The 22,003-nt window shown below is 43.6% G+C and overlaps 1 protein-coding gene across 1 annotated transcript in view; it reads left to right on the top strand.

Moving 5' to 3' along the window:
• Positions 1-22,003, top strand: part of fto (FTO alpha-ketoglutarate dependent dioxygenase) — a 118,690-nt gene that overhangs the window by 16,227 nt on the left and 80,460 nt on the right. Inside the window, exons 2-7 of the mRNA XM_008284487.1 lie at positions 4,573-4,650; positions 4,834-5,869; positions 8,296-8,421; positions 13,491-13,570; positions 14,034-14,177; positions 20,889-21,008. Of these exons, the coding sequence (XP_008282709.1) occupies positions 4,573-4,650; positions 4,834-5,869; positions 8,296-8,421; positions 13,491-13,570; positions 14,034-14,177; positions 20,889-21,008 (1,584 nt within the window). The remainder of the gene's footprint in view (positions 1-4,572; positions 4,651-4,833; positions 5,870-8,295; positions 8,422-13,490; positions 13,571-14,033; positions 14,178-20,888; positions 21,009-22,003) is intronic.

Here is a 22,003-nt window from a genome sequence, read left to right as displayed (position 1 = left end):
AGTGTAATCTGTGAAAACAGGTCATTTCTGACATTGCACAGTCACTGCTACTGGAGCTGTTGTTTTTCAGTTTGTCTATTACCCAACAAGGAGCATATTTTTAGATGCAGTGTCGCAAAAAAAAGGTCTCACAAGTGCTAAAACTGAAACAAGAAACTGCAACTAGAAGCACTGTGGAAGCTGTTTGTCCCTTACCCCTTTTCCACCAAGAAGAACCAGGTGCTACTTCATTGCTGGTGCGAGTGGCAGTGTTGGTTCAAATGTCACACCTCCTAACAACCTGTTTGCTTTTCGGTGGGCAAGGAGCCAAGTTAGAGCCAGGCCATACGTCACCGTAAAACGTCAATGCGCCACTGCATACGTAGCCGTTTACTGAACAACACTCGCGCCATACAGAAGGCCACACAGAGCTCCAGACTAACTTTTTCACTGGTACAGCTCATTGGTCGCGCTTCCCACTTTGTCACAGGCAAAACATATGAGTTGCTGAACGTTTTCTTACTTATCGATGGACACTACAATTTACTGATGTTCCCTGAACGGCCCACATTGCAGGCTGCGGTCTGTGCAACCAAAAATGACTTTAAAAAGAATAAACTAGGGTGAATGTTCGAATGTCCAAGATGAAACTGAGGGATTTTTTCTTGTGCGGGTTTTTCTATGAGCGGAAAAAACAGCGTTTTTTCAACGTTTTTCACGAGAAGACCACATAAGCATAAATACATAAGTACACCTAAATGATTAAAGTACTGTTTTCCACCACTGTGGTGCTGCTGGTGGGACACAATTGTACTGGATTTCAGCGCGCAACACTTTGTGCAAAACGTCCGTGTGTCCCAGGACTTGAATACATCTGCAATCGGACCAGGGACGTCCTGGTTAAAAAACAACACAAGTTGCCTCTTGTGTGTCCCATTCTGTGTTTCCATCAGTCTGATTAGTCATGATAACCCTGCCCCCAGTCCCGGACATACTCGGTTCTTAGATCTGGCCCAGCAAAGAGTTGGTGCTTGCGAAGCACCAGTTTCGAGAACCTGGACCTGGTGCTTAGGTGGTGGTAAAACAAAGAACTGGTGCCAAGTCAGGCTCTGGCCACGAACTAGCACTGGAACCAGCTCGGTGGAAGAGGGGTACCTGAGCAGTCATGCAGGTTTCTGTACATTATCATTATTGTCAATGACCTACTTGTGTGTGATGGCACCTTGGTGGTGGTGCTATTTCACCATAGCTCTAGTCAGTATCATATCCTGAAGATGAGGTAGACCACAACGAAACGTGACTACTGTTAGCTGAAGGGCCTCGGGTTTTTCACTGAAGTGTTTTCTGAAGTTGTCGTGTGCGTGTTTTTCCCGTCATTTTTGTCACTTCAAAGCCGTATTCACTGCTCCTACGGACTTTCTATGCATCACACATGCAAACACTAATGTTCTGGTGCAGTGGGCACACTCTGCCCTTCTCTACACCCTGTGTCGCTTCACACAAGCTCCCCACATTCTTCAATCCGGTGCCAAATGGACCGGGGCGGAAACACCTTTGATGTACACGGGTAGCCTGTCTGTTTGATTCTGACGTTTTACAGCCGACTTGTCAAAACTGTTGATTCACCAATACTTTTGCAGAAAGGGGCCAATTTTGAAATGGGTGTCTGACAAGTACCAATGACTTGCTGTTTAAACACAGCGCTCTATTACACTGCCATATCTCATCACGTCATCCCTGGGGTTGAAGAAGGCTTGTTGGAGAACCAACGTCTTCTGTACTCTGAAATTCGTGCATTGATGAATGTGCTGCCCTCCTTTGGTTGGAGGTCTTGAAGAATATATGGTATACCTCTGGCCTCACACTGTAGTAAAAAATACATGAGGCAAAAATATAGACTTCAGACAAGATGGAGGAGCCGAGACTAAATCTGGCTCGCTAAAGATGACTAATCAAAAAGTGTGTAATGGAAACCACGAGAACTTCTTACGCATGGGCGACACTCACTGACACAGCTTACTAAACACGGCAGCTTTTATCTGCAGTTTATGATGCATCAGCCAAATCTAGACAAGTTCACTGGAACTCGCGTGTCCTCCGTCAGCGGTGGCAGCACGTACGGTACATTCCATCGGACCCTCTGGGGCAGACACAAGTCAGACTGGAGGTGTTTTTATCCCCGCAGCAGTAGAGTTATCTGGCTATTTTGAGCTATTGATGCTAAGCGCCGGACATTAATCTACTCTGTGAAGATTGCTTTGAAGTAAGTGTCCGATGAAGTGTCACAGATGGGAAATAAATTAAATTAATAAATATATGGTACACAGTTTGATATCTCTTATAGGCCAAGATCAAAGCAAACCAATTGAGTTCTATTCTACCTAATATGTTTTTCTGTGATAAACAGTCCGGCTGAGGGAATAATCCCATCAAGGAAGAGAGAGATTAAAAAAAAAAAAAAAAAAAGCATCAGATATATCACTCAGCACAGACGGTTGGCACGGCTACCGTGAAGCATCCACGTTATTATGGAATTGGTAATCTCGTTTCTTGGGTCTGAGTGGAAACGCAGACCTTTTTTTTTTTTTTTTTTTATTTTGCGCCTCGTGATTTTCCTTCTAGAATCAGGTGCAGACACAGAGACAGGAAGACAGACACAGCGGTTCTCTGATACTGCGAGAGTCCATCTGCTTCAGAGGGCTCTGGTAACTTCTTGTCTTTCGTTTTTTCTGTGGAATTTCTGAGTAGCTTGATGTATTTGACACGTGTGTGACAGCCCTGGTTGTGTGCGATTGGGGTTGAGGCATCATGCTCGCTACCCCAGCTGCGCGTTTTTCAGCAAGGGCATGTTTGTGCGTGTGTGTGTATACGGGAGCCACTTTTGTGTACGCAGTGGTGGTTTGTGCACTTTGAGCAAAGCAGACTGTAATGATATTACTTATGTGCACACATATAAAATAGATGGATGCCAAAATATGGATCCATACAGGCTCACAGCAGCACACGGAGATACACGCAGATGCATACACATACAACAGTAGCCCAGAGCCTCACCTTGATATCTTCAGCTTCTGTCATGAGTTAGATTTTGACACCAGTGAATGTGTGTCAGGTTGTCAATTTCTCCCAACAGCCTTTGAATGCAGTCTGGCCATGAATAGTGCATGTTGTTTTGTTTTTTAGATTCCAACTGTCTGCAAGTCTGTTTTTGTTTGTTCCAGAATAACTTGGAAGGCCTGAACACTCATGCGCATCCTTTAAGAAAACTTTCAGCAGGTGTTGTGTTGTTTAGCCTAAGGTAAAGATTCAGCCCTGAAGGTAAATTCGCCAAACTGCCTCAGATCAGATGCCCTCCCATTTCTTCCACCTCCGTTATTGGGATCTGTTTTCCTCCCTCCTGTCTTTAATGCACATACTTTCGCCGCTTGTCTCCTTTTTGATCCGCCCTCCCCCTTTTTCGAGTCAGGACACACATCTCTTTATACCTGTACTCTAATGTTATGAACAGGACATTTTATTTCACCCTAAAAGTCGGGACATATTTTGGCAGCCGGTTCCCATATTCCCTGTAGCGGACCACATGAGGTCTTTGGCATTATTAGCGCTGGAGAAATGTGAGACTCGTGCTGTAAATGTCTCGGAAATATACACACACCCGGTTCGTCTTATAAACTATTACAACTGTTTGGTTGTTGATGCACAAGCCATCCATCCAAAACTTTTCAAGATGTAAAAAGGCAGCGGCATGTCGGTGACTTTTCACCTTCCTGCTCTGGAGACGCCATGCAGAGACTGTGTGTGTGTGTGTGTGTGTGTGTGTGTGTGTGTGTGTGTGTGTGTGTGCACCTGTGGGGAAGAAATGATGAGACAGCGAGAACCCAAATTCACACAGATACACACACCTTCACACAAGCCCATATGGGAGGAGAAGAAGAGGCGGGGAAACAAATTTATTTGTGCATATGCTTTTTATGCCAGTTGCCACTGGATTTAACAGGTCGGAATGGAATGTGGCCCAATGAAAGGTACTTTGATCCGTCCACCAGGTTGACGGTTTTATTGGAGGAGCTCTGTATGGCGCAGGGCATCTTTTATAAGGTTGTGAGGAACCCACCGGCAGCCCTCACAAAATCATAAAAAACGCGAGACCACAATGAAAACGACTGGTTACCAGTTTCCTGTGATACCTCAGTCAGCTCTGAAAGCATCATTTGTTAAAACCTGTTCGTTAAAATACGCCGCAAATACCTGGTGATTCAGTCTGATGGGTTTTTATTTTAGTTTGTTGTTTCTTATCAGGTTGTAGGTCTCCCAGGACAATTTATTGGTCTTACGCTCATTTCAATCTCACGTCAGAAGTGTTAGAAGTTTGAGATCTTAAATCTTAGGTTGTTTTCATCACTTCAGTTGTGTAAATAAATAAATAAAAAACCCACTTTCCAACCCTCTTAAAAAATGCTGAGTGATTAGAGAAGAAAAGATCAGGTTATTATTAACTTAGACATCAAAGTAAATACATTTTTTAAAAAAAACACATGATAGCAGCTTGCTCAGTGTTCCTGCATCCACTTTTTACTGTGTTGTGTTCCACAGAGGCGGAGGCTACTGCAGGAGTTGGGAGACCAGAAGATCCCCTTTCTGGGTCCTACAGATCGGGGCTTTCAGCAACTGGTCAGTCAGCCAGACTTGCACATAGTGACATTGTGACAAAAGTGTTTTGACTGATGTTTTCTGGTCCCCTTTACCTTACCTACTGTTATGTTTTGCATAAAAGGAATGCTTGAAAAATGAGATGAAATGTTTCATGATTTCATGTGTTATTACGTTATGATAAGAATGAATTGTGTTTCCTAGTGGGACTCTAGTTACTCTGGCCTGGTGCTGAGGAGAGCATGCTCCCTGCCTGCTGAGCTCCATGGACGGGTGCAAGCGGCTCTGCTCACTCTCAGAAGGAAGGGCTGCCTCCTGAAGGATCTGGTTCGGGTCCGGGACCGAGATGTGTTCACCGCCGTGTCTCGAGCCCTGCTGGGTGAGCCGGGCCACACCTATCGCTATCTGGACACACGGCTCTTTGCCATCCCCTGGCACAGTGAGGACGCTGAGGTCAAAGGACAAAACTGTTGTGACCCTGATTTGAGAGCTGCTTGCAAAGCATTGTGGGAGCTTAACACCTTCTTCTGCTCTGATGTGTCTCAGCTGAAGGAAGGAGACAGGCTAACACAATGTGTGAAGGGAGAGGCAGAGGCCAAACAGGGTGAGGAGGGAGACACAGAGTCTAAACACAGTGAAGACTCCAAGAATAGTGAAGGAGGGGACTCGGAGTCCAGACAAAGCGAGGAGGGGGACACAGAGTCCAAGCACAGCGAGGAGTGGGACATTGAGTCGAAACACAGTGAAGAAGGCTGCTCTGGGTCCAAACAAGAAGGAGAGTGGGAGACTGAGTTCAGACACAGCAGTGAGGAGGGAGAGTCCTCCCAGGTCAAACCAAGTGAAGCCAGTGCTGCCGCAGGTTCGGAACACAGTGAAGGAAAATGCCCCAGCTGGGGAGCCAAGACCCTCAGTGGCACAGAGACTGAACCTGTGGGATTAGGAGCCCAGGAGAAGCCTGTGGCCCAACTAAAGCACAGCCTGTCAGATTACCACATTCAGGACAAAGAGGAACACGCAGTCGAGCAGGGCTGTTCTCAGCCCAGTCCTCCACCGGTATGCACCGGTCCAGTCAAGTTCAATGTCACCTTACTCAACTACATGGACCCAGCAGCAATGAGCCAGCTCAAAGAGGAGCCATACTATGGCATGGGGAAAATGGCAGTAGGCTGGCATCATGACGAGAACCTGATCACTCATTCGCCAGTGGCTGTTTACAGCTATACCTGCCACGATGACAAAGGTAAGGGTTGAAGCTGAAATGACATACTTGTCATAACTGTGCTAAGTGGATTTGAACTATTGTGGACAGATTTAACACTTCAGACGCTTTTCATTTAACACGTATCACTTTAATCCAAATATATCACTCCAATCTTTGGCATTTTGGTTCTGAAATTAGGATTGCCTTTTCTCTTTCACTTCAATATCCGTCCCATCAACTTATCTCAGTCCCTTTATGGTGGATCAGATGCAGCTAGCCCTGTGTATTATGGCCCTACAGCAGCACTGTAGCAGCTGTAGACATGGCCTCTGGTGAGGCAACCATCAGATCCATCTACGCGATAGTGTCAGGGTATTATCAAATGTCATCACCAGTTCGCTGCTGACAGCCTTATCACCGACCGTGCGTTGGGAGATCACAGACATTTGGATCTGAGCTCTTAACATGCGCTCAATGGTGTCGTTTAACAAACAGCCCTTATCACACACACCGCATCTCATCTAAATCATTTCCCCAAGAAATGATCGATGTGCAATTATCTGATATGGAATAATGAGCCCCGCTTTGATAAGTGTTCCTAGACTGTACTGTATGGATAATACGATGTCTCCTAATTATGGAATGCACACTCTTTCAAGAGCTAATAGTATTCGCTGATTGAGTTGATGAAAATCACAGAGAGGCTTGTGGAACATATGCAAAATAAACTATAGAAGACAGTACTGCCATATCCGGTTTTTAAAATGTAAAATATTAATACATATCTTTGAAAGATATGTGCAATTTGTATGTAATGTTTTTATGTTCTCAGCTTTAAAAACTGCGTGTTAGACGATATGCACCTTATTTTTTATTGTACAAATAGTACGTTATAAACAATGTACCCTTTTACCATCAAAGTAAGGTTGTAAATTTTAAAGTAAAAATGTAGCTTCCCTAGTGCAGCCACTCGCTAGACCAATCCTCGCACAATCCAAAGGCTTAACTGAGAGCAAAACACGATTTCCTATTGTGGACGGGGCTAAAGGTGCAGCTGCAGTTCAGCCAAGATACGATATCACACAGGTGTAGTGCCAACTGCTCTGACATCCCAACACACTTTACAGCTGGGCTTTCTTCATTGGACTTTCTTAACCAGAAACACCTGCTCCAGAGGTCTGCTTCAGCGATTTGTTCTAGGTCATTTCAACTCTGACCCTGTGAACACAGGCTTCAAACACTACAGCATAACACCTTGCTGTGCTTAGCAGCTATGTCTTTTCTAGTTCTGACTGACCTCACAGCTCCAGACTTTAGAGAGGAAAGTCTGATCAGAACTGCACAGCACTGTGTTCCAGTGGTTAGCTCTGAGGACTCCCAGAACCAGAATAACAAAATTGTTACCTTGAGGACTGTTACTGAGGCCTACAGACAGAAACCCAGCATGTTAGATAGCTTAGATGTACAGAGACTAGATGTTTTGCATGACACCTGCTTCCTTTGAGATGCTTTTTTTTTCTATTTCAGCAGCCTCACCTTGTTTTTGTTTTTTTTGCCTCGACCAAAGAAGTGTAGAATTGTGTTTTTCCCAGCTGCGCTGATCCAAAGGAATCTGCCACGACTGAGTGTTTTCCGGCACAGAGGATGATCTTCCACCATTCCCGAGGCCTTGGGGAGTGCTGTCATTAGCTGGCTCTCAGAGCACAATGGCTGGAAATTAAGTTACTATTTATCCGTGCTGAGCAAAGGAAAAGGCAGCTGTGGGGCAGAGAGGCCCAGAAAGACTTTAGTATTGATTTTGCTGAAGGGTGTTGGCCAGCCGAGCCAAATCTTGTTTTCTTAGTATGCCATGTAAGAATGGAAGGAGAGAGAAGTACAGGGGAGGTGGTTACAGTGAATGGGTCCAGAAACAGGAATATCAGAGGATACATACTGTCCAATAACACACTCTCACACACTCACTAAACAACATCAGGGGCTTTTATCCAACTATTTCCTCTTGCACAGCATAATGATAGCTTAAAGATCCTGTGCTAACAGCCAATATGACCACAGCAACACGTATCATCTTTGCTTGGCTGCTAAGTGATTTTTACTTTCTGGAGACAAAGGCTTACATCTTACATCCACTGTTTGCCTGATATTGATTTAATCATTGCACTCCTTGCTTTTTTAACTTGCTAATCCTTTATTTAATTTAATTTTTTTCCCCTTGCTATATCTTTGGTGGTATATGATCACTGCTGTAGTGTTTTTACTGCATCACCCAGATACTGCTGTAGATGGGTATTAAATTGTCCTTGTTCTACAAAGCTGGTATTACAACATGATACACAAAAATGTGAGGAGTTTCTGTTGAAATGTGTTGCAGTTTTACACTGTCTACCCAAAGCCGAAATGTAAATGTGAATGTATACGTGTAAAATGCAAATGTTTGAGTGAGCTGGGCTGTGTATGACTGACAGGTGAGAGCAGTGAGGGAGGCAGCGCTGAGAAGGCATGCTGGAGAATCGGGCTCAAGGTAGCCTGGGACATCCACACACCTGGCCTGACACTGCCGCTGGAGTCGGGAGACTGCTATTACATGAGAGGTACTAAAGTTTCTCTATAAACACACAGACAGAAATACACACATGCACATGTAAACATGTTGCTCACACAACTTAGCCGCATTCACCACCATGTCTGACTCAGGAGGGAGGAACACTTTCATTACCCTGTGTTTTAGTGTTTCTTGTACTTTGTCCCAAATGACCCATGCCAGCAGGATGCACTTCACTCTCACTTTCATGCTCTGTCCTCCTCCTCTAATTCTCTCTGCAGGAGAAAGGGAGCTGAGTCATGTGTGTGTGCGAGAGAGAGAGAGGTTACTTGGCCTGAACACACAGCTTTAAGGTTCCATGAAATTGTGTGCATTAGAGAGGTTAGGAAAACCAAATGTTATTTTTTGAAGTCCTGTGACCCATTGCTGACTATGTCTCTATGGGGAGAACAGACAGCAAGCCACAGGGGTGTAAATCATGGCTTAATGCTTTTGGCTGCGGCAGACACCTCCACCCTCCTCTTTTCAGTCCCTTGGGTCCTTCCAAGCTTTCTCATATTTTCTGAGTGCAAGGACATTTATCCACATCACAGCAGACGCTTGTGTTCAGATGTACAAGAAGTTCGGACCCCTGGTTGGATGGATGGGGGATTTATTATTTTTAAAAGGCACTCTGCTTTCATAAGTATATAAGGATAGACATAAAGTGCGATCTTGTGTTAGTCCTGCCTTCATCTGCTTGATGGATTACTCGGCTTTTTTTATTTTACACGGCGTAAATGTAATTTGTAACTTAAGATAGCCGTAATAAATTATGCTATTGATGTAGCTCTGTATAGACTTCTAACAAACTAATATTTATTGAGAAACAAAAGACATGTTATCATATTCTTATGCCTTTATCACTGTTTATTTAGCCCATGTTTACATACCAAGCACAGCCTTGTTTCTTTCCTTTCTACCGTTTTCACCAATATGGCTTGTCTAATGTAGATAGACATGTACCTCCTTTGATTTACACCATCCTGTATGACTTAAATCGCCTCTTTGGTAGCCTTACATTTCAAAAAGCATAAATGTTCCCTATAATTATGTAGAAATCAAATAAAATTCTTATTTGCCTAATTTTCTGTGTTTTACCATCCTATCTGTTGGCTACCTACATACTGCCGTGTGATAAAAATGCATTTGACCCAGCAAATATCCATCTGGTATACAGTAACATATGGTGTTACTATTTTTTTATGAAGACACTGAACCCCGTACTTGTGCACCGAGTAAATGTCAAAATCAGAAATACAATGCTGATGTATTACATACAGTGCAAAGATTTACGACAGCTTTCTGCTTTTGGAATTTTTGAGTCACGGGATGTAACTGATGCGATCTACAGGCTTTTATGAAATAGGTTTACGGAGGACTAGCTGTATTTTTTTTTGTCAGTATTTCTTTGATGATTTTGTTGAGATGAGATCTAAGCCATTGTAAAAAGTAATAAAAACGGATTTTTTTTTTTTTTAGAAGGAAAGGTTTGGTAAGTTAAGCCACTGTACAGTAAACAGCATTCACCAAAGTATTTAACTAGCTTTTAAAATTCTTACTTGTGTTGGCCTTTCCAGCTTTATTCCGCATCTCTCTGGGTAAGGTTAAATTGGTAAAAATATGCAAGTGATTAAGGAGAACATGCAGTTTCTTAACTTATACAAGAAGAGAACTGCTTTGGAAGTGACTGTTTTCTGGAATATTTGGCATGGCTGAAGTAGGTGAGGAATTTAATTTTTGTTCGGAATTTGAAAATGTTTGCATTTCAAAGATGTTACACAGTAAGCCGCTTTATTTGTCCAAACTACTTTACACTATACACATGATCAGCCACAACATTAAAACCACTGACAGGGTGAAGTGAGTACCATTGATCATCTCATTACTTTACAATGTTCTGCTGAGAAACCTTGGGTCCTGGCAGTCATTTGTGTGATATTTTGACATGTACCACCCACTTAAAAACATAGTTTCAGACCAAATACTTCCTGACTGCAGTGCTCCCCACCCCACTGCAAAAACTGCTCAAGAACAGCTCGAGATAAGACGCAGACACGACCTCCAAAATCCCATCATGCATCCATGTGATGCCTTGAAACAAACCTGATCCATGAAGGCCCCACCCCGCAACCCACAGGACCCAAAGGATCTACCTGCCAATGTCCCAGTCACGCCACAGGACACCTCCAAGAGGTCCTGCGTTTATCCCCACATGGGTCAAAACTGTTTTTGTGGAACAACTACACAATATTAGGCAGGTGGTTTTAATGATGTGGCTGGTCATTTATCTACCTCTTTGCTTGAATCCTCTTCAGCTCCATTCAGTCACGTCTTCTTTCAGTTAACCTGACAGCATCTGAATGGGCCGGCTTCATGTCTTAATGAGTGATCTGGTGTCTTTTTTTGGGGGTAAAAGTTGTGACAGTAGTCAGACTTGGTAACATTTCTGTATCACTTTCAACATGGCCTGAGCCTGAACAGCATGCAGTCACATTAATGAACTGGCAAAATCAGCATAGTTTGAGGTGTTAAGTGATCTGGGGAAGGCTAGTTGCACATTTCAGCACCTGTACTGGTCCAACAACATCACAGAGAATCTGAAAGAGAGTATACAAACAAAATTACAGCACTTTTCCATTCTCTCTGTCTTTTCAATTTCACATCTTTTACAAACTGAAATGTCCACGAGAAAATGTAAACAGGAGTTGAAGTTTAGTTTGTTGTTTGTAGGAGTCTTTCCTCTGAGTTTATTTAATACCTGCAGCATCAAACAGCAGTAAGATCCACACGAGGAGCATTTAGATAGCTGTAACTTCACTTAATACCTATAATTATAAATGAGACCTGGCATGGAGACAGGATTGGGCAGGATCTAGCAGTAAGTTACACTGTGTACCTACCTTTACTTCAGACACGTGGGCTGTCCCTGATAGTTTACTACTAGTTGAATCATTTGTCACATCCTCAGGTTGAGTCCTGAGTTCCGCCATAGCTGTCGCAATTTTTTTTTTATTTTACTGTGCGTAAAGTAGTAGTTATAATATTGTCACACATGTACAGATGTTTCCATGTTTAGGAAATCATAAACTGGGTTGTATAGTGACGGTGGACATGCTGATATACTGGGAAGTACATCGTGGAAAGTTAAATATTTAAATTTACCTAAGAAAAGCTGAGCAGATCCACACATCCTCTAATAGATAACTGGACGTGGTACACGTTGATTAGATTACCTCTCTACTGTACGTACATGTTGTTAGAATGGCTATAGTAGCTTACGAACAACAAGGAAAAGGAAGGTTTTAATGAATTCCCGACGTTGACTCTTTGAAGATGCCGTGTTTTCATCTGAGAGCAGCAATGTCTGTACCTAATATTCAGCTTGACAGGGCTTGAAGCCGACCTCCTTTAGCTGGATGAGATTTACAATAGAACAGTCAGTTTCAGGCCAGCCATGATAATAGAGTGATGGGCTGTTGTGCAGACCATTCTAATGGGACTTGACTGTCGCGGATCAGTGGGGATTTATGCTCCACTTGGTGAGTACGCCCTTGAGAGGCCAACTGCTCCGCAACGATAGCGGCTCGCACAGTCCTCGGCCGTCTGTCGCTTTGTTGGTCTACCTGAATTAAATACTTGGCACAAAGCACAAACATATGCACTCACCTATAAATTTGCACAACTCGCATGCGCAAAAAAAATACACATTCAAGCAAAGAAAGCACTTTATTGAGGGGCATCTATGGGCACCCCCCCACCTCCCTTTTCCATCTTAAGTGCACACATGTACACAGAGACAGAGCAGCCACCACTAAACCAAGTGTTAAAATATATTGTACCGATGTTTTAGTGACATACACCATATGATAAGTAGTTTTGTGGTATTAAAAGGAAACTACAATGGTGTATAACCACAGACACCATAATGTATTTTCAGCACCATTTGTCGGCGGCTGGCCCTTTTGAACTGCTAATGTCTTGAGCTGCTGGAGGCAAATTGAATCACCATCATTTCCACCCAAATGGAATTTCAGTGGTTAAAAAAGAACAATGCAAGTCTTGACACCGGGCCTGTTCAATAATCAGATTTCCAGCTCCCAATGCACAGGGGGACTGGAGAAAAGAGTTGACCCAATATATTTAAAAGCCTGCTTCCTGGAAAAGGAGGACAAGTGGCAGCAGGCACAGGGGTTGAAAGAAAGATAAATATTTATTACAGTTATCGAGTTTGCCTCTACTCCCTCCTGATCCCACTGACGCATCAGACGCGCCAAGAAAAGAGCAGATTGATGGAGATAATTTGTTATTGGATATAAACAGTTTTAAAGACGCAGAGTAATTCTGCCCAGAGACCTAATCCTTCACAATCTCATCAGGGTGAAGAAAACACCGGCAAGTTGTTTTGTTTGTCACCATCTTTTTTTTCCTCCCACCAAACAATAATATCTTCCTCCCAAAGCATTTGGCTGTTTGACTTTCAAATCACAGGCATTAGCCGGTGTACTCTTGCTCAAGGCGGGTGTAAATATGCACATGTGCTGTGAATGACAGCTCTGTCATGGCTAAATTAATTATTGGTATGAGGCAAATAATGGCAGAGCTGAGAAACATCTATACACACAAAGAAACACATGGAGGGATACACAGGAAACAGCAGTAAGGCCTCTTTGTAAAGCTTGTGTGATATTGGACAAATGTTTGTTGGTATGGCTCTTCCATCTTGACAGATTGAGCGCGATCTGGTTTTGTTTGGTAATTAAAATTATGGTACAATGCTGCTCATTCTATTTGATTCGGTGCTGGACCGAGCCCAATCTGTCTGAGAGTACAAGATGATTTAGTTGTCATGTTCCTTCACTCCGTACTTTTCATCTGTTTTTCTGTCGTCATCTCTTCTCTTGGTTTTTATAGTCTCTCGTCTTCTCTATTATAGTTAATAAAAACCCACAGGATTAATACGAGATGTCTTCTTTGTTGGTTTCAGCTCTCGTTTGCTCTACTTCGCTCCTCTTTTGATGGCTCTCGGTGACATTGTTAAGCGTGTTCTGACAGTTTACTCTTCACTGTATGTACCAGATGACCTGAACAGTACCCACCAGCACTGTGTCCTTGCTGGAGACGCCGCACGCTTCAGCTCCACGCACAGAGTGGCCGAGGTGAGAAGTCAGCGGGGCTAAAATGGAAAATATTGTGACTGGAATTTGCTGTGAGGATACTTTACAGCGTGCCAACAGTCTCCTTCGGGCCCCGTCACAATTTCTGCCACACTGTTTTATCAACGGGCCGTAGAAGAGAAGACGATGTTGTCGTCTTATAATCTGTTGACACCATTTACTGACAACAATTACTGACCTTTACATACATGCTATAATAGTTTAAATAAGTTTTAAAAAAAAAAACAAAGCCAGCACATAAATGTACTTAAAATGATTAATATGCACAGGACATTTATATTTTGAAAAAAACAAATGTGATGCTATCTTCAGGACCAGGAGGGCTGGTCATCAAGCCCTCTTCTGTCTGGTAGCTGTTTTTACACGTTGGTGGCTTCATCTAAAAATCGCAAACTTATTGTTTTTGGCTGTGTATGTAACAGTTGGTGTGTCTCATTCCTATCAGTGTTCCAGCGGGACTCTGACCTACATCCAGTCACGGTGCCAAGAGGCCCTGTCCAACCTGCACACTGACCCCGAGACAGGCTCGTACAGCCTGCTGGCCCTGCTGCCGACAACGCTACAGAACTGCGAGGAGATTCACAATGAGGTGGGGACGTGGTGATGTGTGTGCACGTGCATATGAGCGCGCATGTGCACGTGTGTTTGTTTTGCATATTTTACTTTTGTCTGATTTTATTTGTGTGTGCACAGCATTGATTTTTAATGGCTCGGTGAAGCTGGTTTCAGCATTCGCTTTTAAATTTATGCACCAAAACTGAATCAAACAGCATTTGGAAAGGTGTTTTTTTTTTTTGTTTTACTTGCTCGGAGATGCAAATAAGTGAGAATAGCCACACAGAATATCCACCGAAAGAGTTTTGGCAGTAGCGTGCCAGTCTTTGAAAGTTTTAAGTCTGCGATCATGAACCTTCCTAACACTATCTGAATTGTCCTGATTCTGTAATCCTCACCCATCTGGTACTCCAAAGAGGTTAAAAAGAACTAAGAACCATCTGCAAATATGATGCGATTTCATCTGGACAGCATCACAGAAGCTGTTGTGGAATACAAAGAGAACATTCTGTATGAGTAACACGTACAAATATTGAATTAAGGAACTGAAGCTATCTAACCAAACATGTTTTTGTGCTTTTTGCGTTGTATGGATTTACATACTTGTGCATAAAGTCCACTGCACATACATACAACCCCTTGGATGACTTAATATTGTTTGGTAGGACCGACAATGATATAATGCTCCTTACAAGTCATGGCTACTGGCAGCCAAAGTATGACTTAGGACTGAAATAATGTAATTTACAAACAATACAGCATACTAACGAAATTTTGGTAATTGAAAATCTGCTTTAGAGAAAAGTTATGGTAACTGATTAGCAAAAACACATACTAAATGGATCCAATCTAATCCTGGCCTGACTCCATTTCCTCTGTATCATGAGGATTACACACCGTACTGGGAGTAGCCTGATAGCAGGTTAAAGCTCTGTAAATGGCAGAATGGGAGCTTGCCAGCTTCCCACTTTCTCCTTACCTTGTTGTTTCTACTCAGGGAAATGCCTACAATATGAAATCCAGGTTGTTCTCATTTGTCCTGGCCTGTGATGGATCGTAAGGCAATAGCCTCTCCATATGTTTTCTAAAGATGGAGTCATGCCCCTCTCCCCTCCCTAACCCCTTTTCATACTGAACAATGAATGATGCTGGCTCGGGGTATTGAGGGATGGAGCGAGGTCAAAAAAAAGAGGAACAGTGAGGGGGCTGTCTGCAGAGCCACCAGCCTCCTGTGTTAGCTTTGCCGCAGGCCAACAGTTAATATCACACTTCACCTCTCCCCCCCTTGACACCCCTGGGCCCAAAGTGCACATCCTAGCCGACGCTAGCACCCAGGCCCCTCAGCAGGACGCCATGACAGATGAGTCTGACGTAAGGTTGTTTAAAGGTTGTAGACAATATTAATTATTCAGCAGTGCCAAACAATGGGGCTGTCTGTGTCAGGAGAACTGCTGCGCTAGTTGAGCTAGCAACACCTGCTAGTTTGCCGCATAGCGCCACAGGATTACCAAGCATACGCCCCCACCAGGAGGGCAAAGCAGGTTTATTTAGGAAAACAGGGAGCTATTTATAAAAGAGCAGGTGTGTGTGTATGTATGTGTGAGTGTTTAAGTAAAGGGGGTGGGGGGAGCTCTCGGGGCTCAAGCCTACCCTACCTGGCACTCGCAATGATCGATGTGGCCATTTGTTTGGAGTTGCCCACGAGAGCAGAACACCCACTTAAATGATGTATTGTTGGCGGAGTTATTTATGATGGCGGCCCACTTTGGCGCTTGGTGGGTGCATATTGCGCAGGTCGTGTTTGACATGGACGACCGAGGAGTGAACAAGCCTGAGACACGCAGGCAGCCTGACCCGAGCAGTGCCTTATGGGCCTTTCCTTAAAAAGTGCTAAACAGTGCGCTGACATTCGGTGGATATTGTACAATGCGGTGCAGCGGTGAAGGGGGCGGAGGTTGACGTTTATCAGAGGATGTGGGTGGAGTCTGACGGCGATGAAGCCGAGCGTCTGCCGTCTGAGCGTCAGCGTGCTACGGATGGGGCGGGATGCAGAGTTGAAGTGGGCGTTGATGGGACGCGGAGACGGAAAAAACTGAAGTTCCCACCTGTTTGTTAAGCGTGGTCCCACTCACTGTCTCCTTTTAATCTTGCCTCCTGTCTTAGGCTGGTGGGGGTAGTCTCACATAGCATCGCCACACGGCCCCCTCGTGCATGTTTGGCTTTGAAATGCTAATCCCAGACGCAAATGTCTTGTCTCATTTAAAGCCACTGTGTCACTTCCCAGGTGGGTGTGTGACAGAGTGCCCTGAGGGACCCCCTCTAATGATGCTAGTCCCCCCACTGTAAATATTGAGGAGAGGGACAAGGTTTTCCCACATGTTCTGGCACAAAGTAAACTGTGTGGAAGCAGGTGTGTGTGACCTTCCAGTGTCCTGTTTTCCAGGCCAGAATGTCTCCCCAGGCTCTCAGGTCTTTGCCTGGCTTTCAAACACCTTTCCTGAGGGGCTTACGGTGGCAGTATCATTGTAATCTTATAAATCACTTCTCAAAACACAGTTTTGTTCGTAGAACGGAGCAGTGTGTAGTTTGTTCTTGTTATTCCTGCTGTATTTACCACTTTTATTACCCTTTAACACTGCTTTTAATTCATGCGAGACATTTTTATTCTTCATGCTGCAGGTTTATTTATGAAGTTCTTTAATTTCCCTGCATCTTGTAGGTTGGTTTAGAAATGCTTTACAAATAACAATAGTGATAATGTACTCTAAGCGAATGTGTTTCACCTGCTCTGAATTCTGAAAGACTTTGATTTACCCTTTAGCATTTACTGCAGTTCCTTTTGAAGATTTAATTAATTAATTCAAGTGTTATTTAATGCTGCCGTTTACAATAACATTAAGCAGCTCTTCTCAAGGGACGGTGGTGACAGAAAAAAAACACTTTTTTTTTTTAAACATCAGTGGTCTTAAGAAGAAAAGGGAAATATTGAAACACTGCGATTTAGTGAATGTAGATAGAAATTGAAATGTGTACAATAATCTGTGCATGTATATTGTAACCTAGCTTGTGTATGACTACTCTGGCAAGTGTGTGATGAGTGTAAATTCCATGCCTGGTCACTCACAGAAAGCTTGGGGCACCAGTTATCCCGGCTGATGTGTGAGGAGGCCGGGAAAGGTAAACAGAGGACGGCAGAGTGGGATCGATCACACTCTCATCAGCTCTCACCTCGGGGCCCCGGCCCGGAAATTGATTGGACCCGCTCAGGGAATACCGTGAAGGTGTGGAGAAAAAAAAAATGCACCTCATTAAATGGGGGAAAAAAAAGGGGGCTACTTGGCTTTAACTCCAGAGTTGCCGTGGTGGGCGGCCAGTCGACTAATGTGAGGCTAATGTGTAGTTAGTGTGTCCATCACCTGGAGAGATGACAGCGACTGCCGCAGGGGAGTCACCAGCTCCCCTCTCGCTCCCCCGCGCCATCTCAGTGAAAAACTAGGCCTAACAACCACTCTCTCTTTCGCACATACTTTCGATCTGTCTGCCTGGATAGGTGGCATTTAGTCAGAGTTCCCCGCTCGGTAGCTCTCAGCTGGGTGGCCAGACTCCAAATGCCACATAGCCGGCACTCCTCAGTCGCTTTAGATGGCCTGCTTTGTGGCTGCCTCTGGCCTGCGCAGTGGGGGACAGGCAGCCATGTCAGCTCAAAGTGGAGACACAGGTTGGTTTCTTCTCACTAAAGGACAGGCAGACAATCAGAGAGATAGAAGGAGGGACAGACTGAGAGAAAAGGATGTCCGATATCGGCTGTCGTGGCTTTGTTGTGTGTTTGAGCTGTAGTGATCGAAGGGGAGTGGATTTGGAGTGTGTTGAAGGGACCATAAAGGATGACATTTCTTTGAAAGGTGGGTTGTATGGAGTGACTGAGAGGCTGCTGAGCAGTGCCACTGGCTGTGTATTCTCCCTGACATGCCCCAGTCCTTGCATGTCATCCCTGCTGTGATCAGAGCCTTTTGGAAGTAAATGGCAGGATGGTTCTGTGCACAGCTTCTACCCAAGACAGACCTCACTCAAGTTGTTTGTGTAAATAGTTCTTGTTCTCTGTTGTTTTTGGGGGGTGCTGGATGGTAGGCGATTTGAATCATGTTGCAGAGCAATGACCTCTAGAAAATTGTGGTTGTGTTGCAGCTGTGAAGGACGAATCATAGCTACATCAAGTTTTAGTTTTTGTTTAAAATACAACCACGAGGGAAATATCTTTACAAAGTTACACCCATTAACCTCCACACCTCCAGCCTACTTGTATTCTAATGCTGCTATGCTAGCATTAATGTGAGTTGTCTCAGAGTTGAGTTAATCTGATTTAGAACCAGCCGACCATGTTGGACATCTCAAATGCTTCCCTGTCGAAAGCAGGGAAGCATAAAAAGTTTGGGGAAAAGTTGTGTCAAGAAAAGAAAAAAGAAACTTGAGAGAGAAGTTCAAACCCTGACTCCTTTCTCACTTCTGCAGTTAGTCAGTCATAGTGTGAAGTGAGTGTCAATGCCGGATTTAAGAATCGAAAAGTTATAGAAATAATCGGGCACAACCCTACCAATGAGTCCAGGGTCAGAAAAATGTGGGGAAGAACTGTCCTCAAGTCATCTGACCACCTAACAAGCTGGTCTGAATAAGTATACTCTAGTTTAATAATGAAGTGACTACCCTGTTCCACTGGTGAATATATTTTGCAGAGAAACGTAATGCTTAGACCGTATTTGCAGGCAGTTTTTTGTTGTTGATGTTCTTACGCTGTAAAAACGAAGTTCTAGGGAGGAGGTTGAAGTGGATACCAGGCTAAGCTCAAACCTCAAAACCAAGAAGTGGTTTGTTTGTGATTGAACAGACGCAGCACCCATAGCAGAGACGTTCCTCTATGGCAGCGGCCTCGAGCCCGAGGAACACGACCAAGAGCCTGAGGCATTGATTCAGATTGTAAACCCCTCAGATCCCAAATAGGTTGATGTAGCAGAACAAGCCTGATCTATCTGACCCACAGGTTCCACTGCCAGACACCATTGGACACCTCCAGAGGCCCTGCGTCTATGCCCGGGTTGGTCAGAGTTAGGGACCTACGCCATGTAAAGGCAGCTGATTTTAATGCTGTGGCTGTTGGGGAAATTTGTAGCAACTGGGGTAGGATGACAGCTGATGGCTGGTTCACCCAAAAACCCTGTTATGAACGGATTAATACGTACAAGATGCAGCAGCGAAACAAAAAGGAAATATTCACATAAAAGAGAAATTACCTTTTTCATTTCACGGGACCCGTTAGGCAGCATTAATGTACTCAAACCTTGTTGCGACTATTTGTGAGTTCCCGGCTCTGAAAAGGCTCTGCTGTATACGTCGGCTAATGCTCTGTTAGAAGAACAATAAACAAAATAGTTTTCAGAAAGGGAACAATAGCTCTCTCGGTCCCATTTGATATGCGACTCTATTGTATGCAACTACATTTTGTGTTGTACAGTTGTCTGCGTCAAAATGAAACGGAGCGCGCATTGTTTTGGGTGGATGATGCTTTGTAGGACGTTTTGGGGGAGGGCAACTCACAGCGTACCACATTTTACGTTGGCGGCAATTGGGGCAATCTTTGACACACACACACACACACACACTCACGTTGGCAATTGTGCGCACCGACATTAACAAAGCTGCTCACACACTTATGCAGACAGATACACGCAAGGGCGCAAACACACTGACACATATACAGCGCAGGTACAAACACACAACACATGCAGAAGGGGAAAGACACACTTAGAAATAGATAGGCTACACCTGGCTACGTGAAGCATCCTTGCGAGGATTAAATCAGCACTTCAAAAGAGCAGGAAACAAAAACACTCCCAGCGGAGGAGAGGGGAGCGGCTCGGCATGCAGAGACTGTCATCTCCAGACGGAGCCGGAGAGGAGGGGAAGGAGGGAAGAGAATGAGGAGAGGAGGAAGAGGGCGGAGTTTTCAGGTGTGCTGACTGGAAGGTGTGTGTGTGTGTGAGCAGACATATGTTTATGTTGGTGGGTGTGTGAATGTATTGTTGGCGTGTGTGTGGTTTCTAAGGGGTGTGCTTGTACTCGCAGAGATGACCGACGCTTGTCATTTGTGGTGGGACTATTTTTCATTCATGTAATGAAAATGTGCCATTACCGTGTTGTTGTTTTTTTCCCCCCAGAGTGCTCGTAAAAATGCCTCAGTGTACTTTGAAATTACTTTATAACATAAAAATATATATGTCGACAATTCAAGGCAAATGTATGTTTCCAAGGAAAACCCCAAAATCAGATTTTCTCACAGGAAGCAGGGACATTTTGAGGTATTTTTGAAGGCATTTATTTTCAATTTCTGACAACAAATAGAAATGTACTTCGACAGGAAAAGGAAAACACTGTATGTTTAAGTACTTTAAATGTGCTTTCGTAGACATAAAAAGAAAAGTAAAACAGTAAAAACATATTCTGTACAGTAGAGTATACACACATGCTACTTACTTTTAGTTAAGACGCAACTTTGGACTAAAAACTAAATCTAAATCCTCATGGGTATGTATGACTATAAATTTTCTTGTGCACATGTTTTGCACTATAATTTCACAAATTACATATAAAAACAGTTTGTGTAGTTTTTCCTAATAGTTTTTTCTACATCAGATGAAGCTGTAGGAAAACTGTCTCCAAGAACTAAAATCTTTGTGTTTGTGTGTGTGTTCAGGTGGAGTTTGAGTGGCTGCGACAGTACTGGTTTCAGGGCCAGCGTTACGCCCGCTTCTGCAGCTGGTGGACCAGACCGATGGAGCAGCTGGAGAAGGACTGGAGGCTCATGGAGACCATGGTGAGACAGCTCAGACGCACTGCTGGTCACGTGACGAGCCTCACTCTCTGCCTTCTCAGGGCTGCGCAGTTTACTGAGCGCGGCGTCGACTCGCTCACGTGACTTAAGTCGTTCTTCAGTGGGTAAATGAAACGTATTTCTGTTTAAATTTTCAGGCCGGTTCTTTTTCTCCAGAGGCTCAGTTTCGCAGGCTTTGCACTGGTGCAATTCATGTCCTAGAAAATAGATTTTAAAAAACTTGCAAATGGTTTTTATTCTATTTAGATATGAGAATACAGAAAAGTATAGTTTGTACTTTTTATTAAAAATAGGCAAGAATACACTATACTGTAAATTAAAACACCACTTTTGCAATGATATTCATTAGATATAATAATAATAATAATAATAATAATAATAATAATAATAATAATAATAATAATAATAATAATAATGAAAACTTTACAGCATGAGCTATATCTATCTATATCCTGTTTATTAACTAAATCCTTCCAGTAGACAACAGTGGATCTGGGGTGAAATTCAGACCCCAACTGAGGCTTTTGTACCAGGTCATAGATTCTTGGTCAAATGAGGCCTTTTCAAAGTTTAACTTCAGGATTTCTCGTGATATATTCTGTCATACCTCATGTTATGCAGTCACTCAGTCATTGTATTTAAAAACTTGACGTCATAACAAATACACTCCAGGTATGGAGAATTCAGAGTTTTAAATTGTGCTAAGTGTCTCTTTAATGTTTGTACAAAAAGAGCACATTAATATCTTAGAAGGCCTTTTAATTAGATAAGTGCAAGTACAACATCTCCAATTTCATGTGGGCTAAAGTCTGGCTGCCGGATGTCCCTGAACACTAGATTGTAGAGTGTGGATCCTGCCTCTGAAATTATCTGTAGTTTGTACCTTTAACGCCAAGTGGCAGCAAATGCTCACTACAATCGTGTGTGTGTGTGTGTGTGTGTGTGTGTGTGTGTGTGTGTGTGTGTGTGTGTGTGTG

This window comes from Stegastes partitus, unplaced genomic scaffold (assembly GCF_000690725.1).
Source record: "Stegastes partitus isolate 25-593 unplaced genomic scaffold, Stegastes_partitus-1.0.2 Scaffold361, whole genome shotgun sequence".
NCBI classification, from domain to species: Eukaryota; Metazoa; Chordata; class Actinopteri; family Pomacentridae; genus Stegastes; species Stegastes partitus.
Note: the sequence above shows the minus strand (reverse complement) of the source record. Positions and strands in the feature narration are given on the sequence as shown.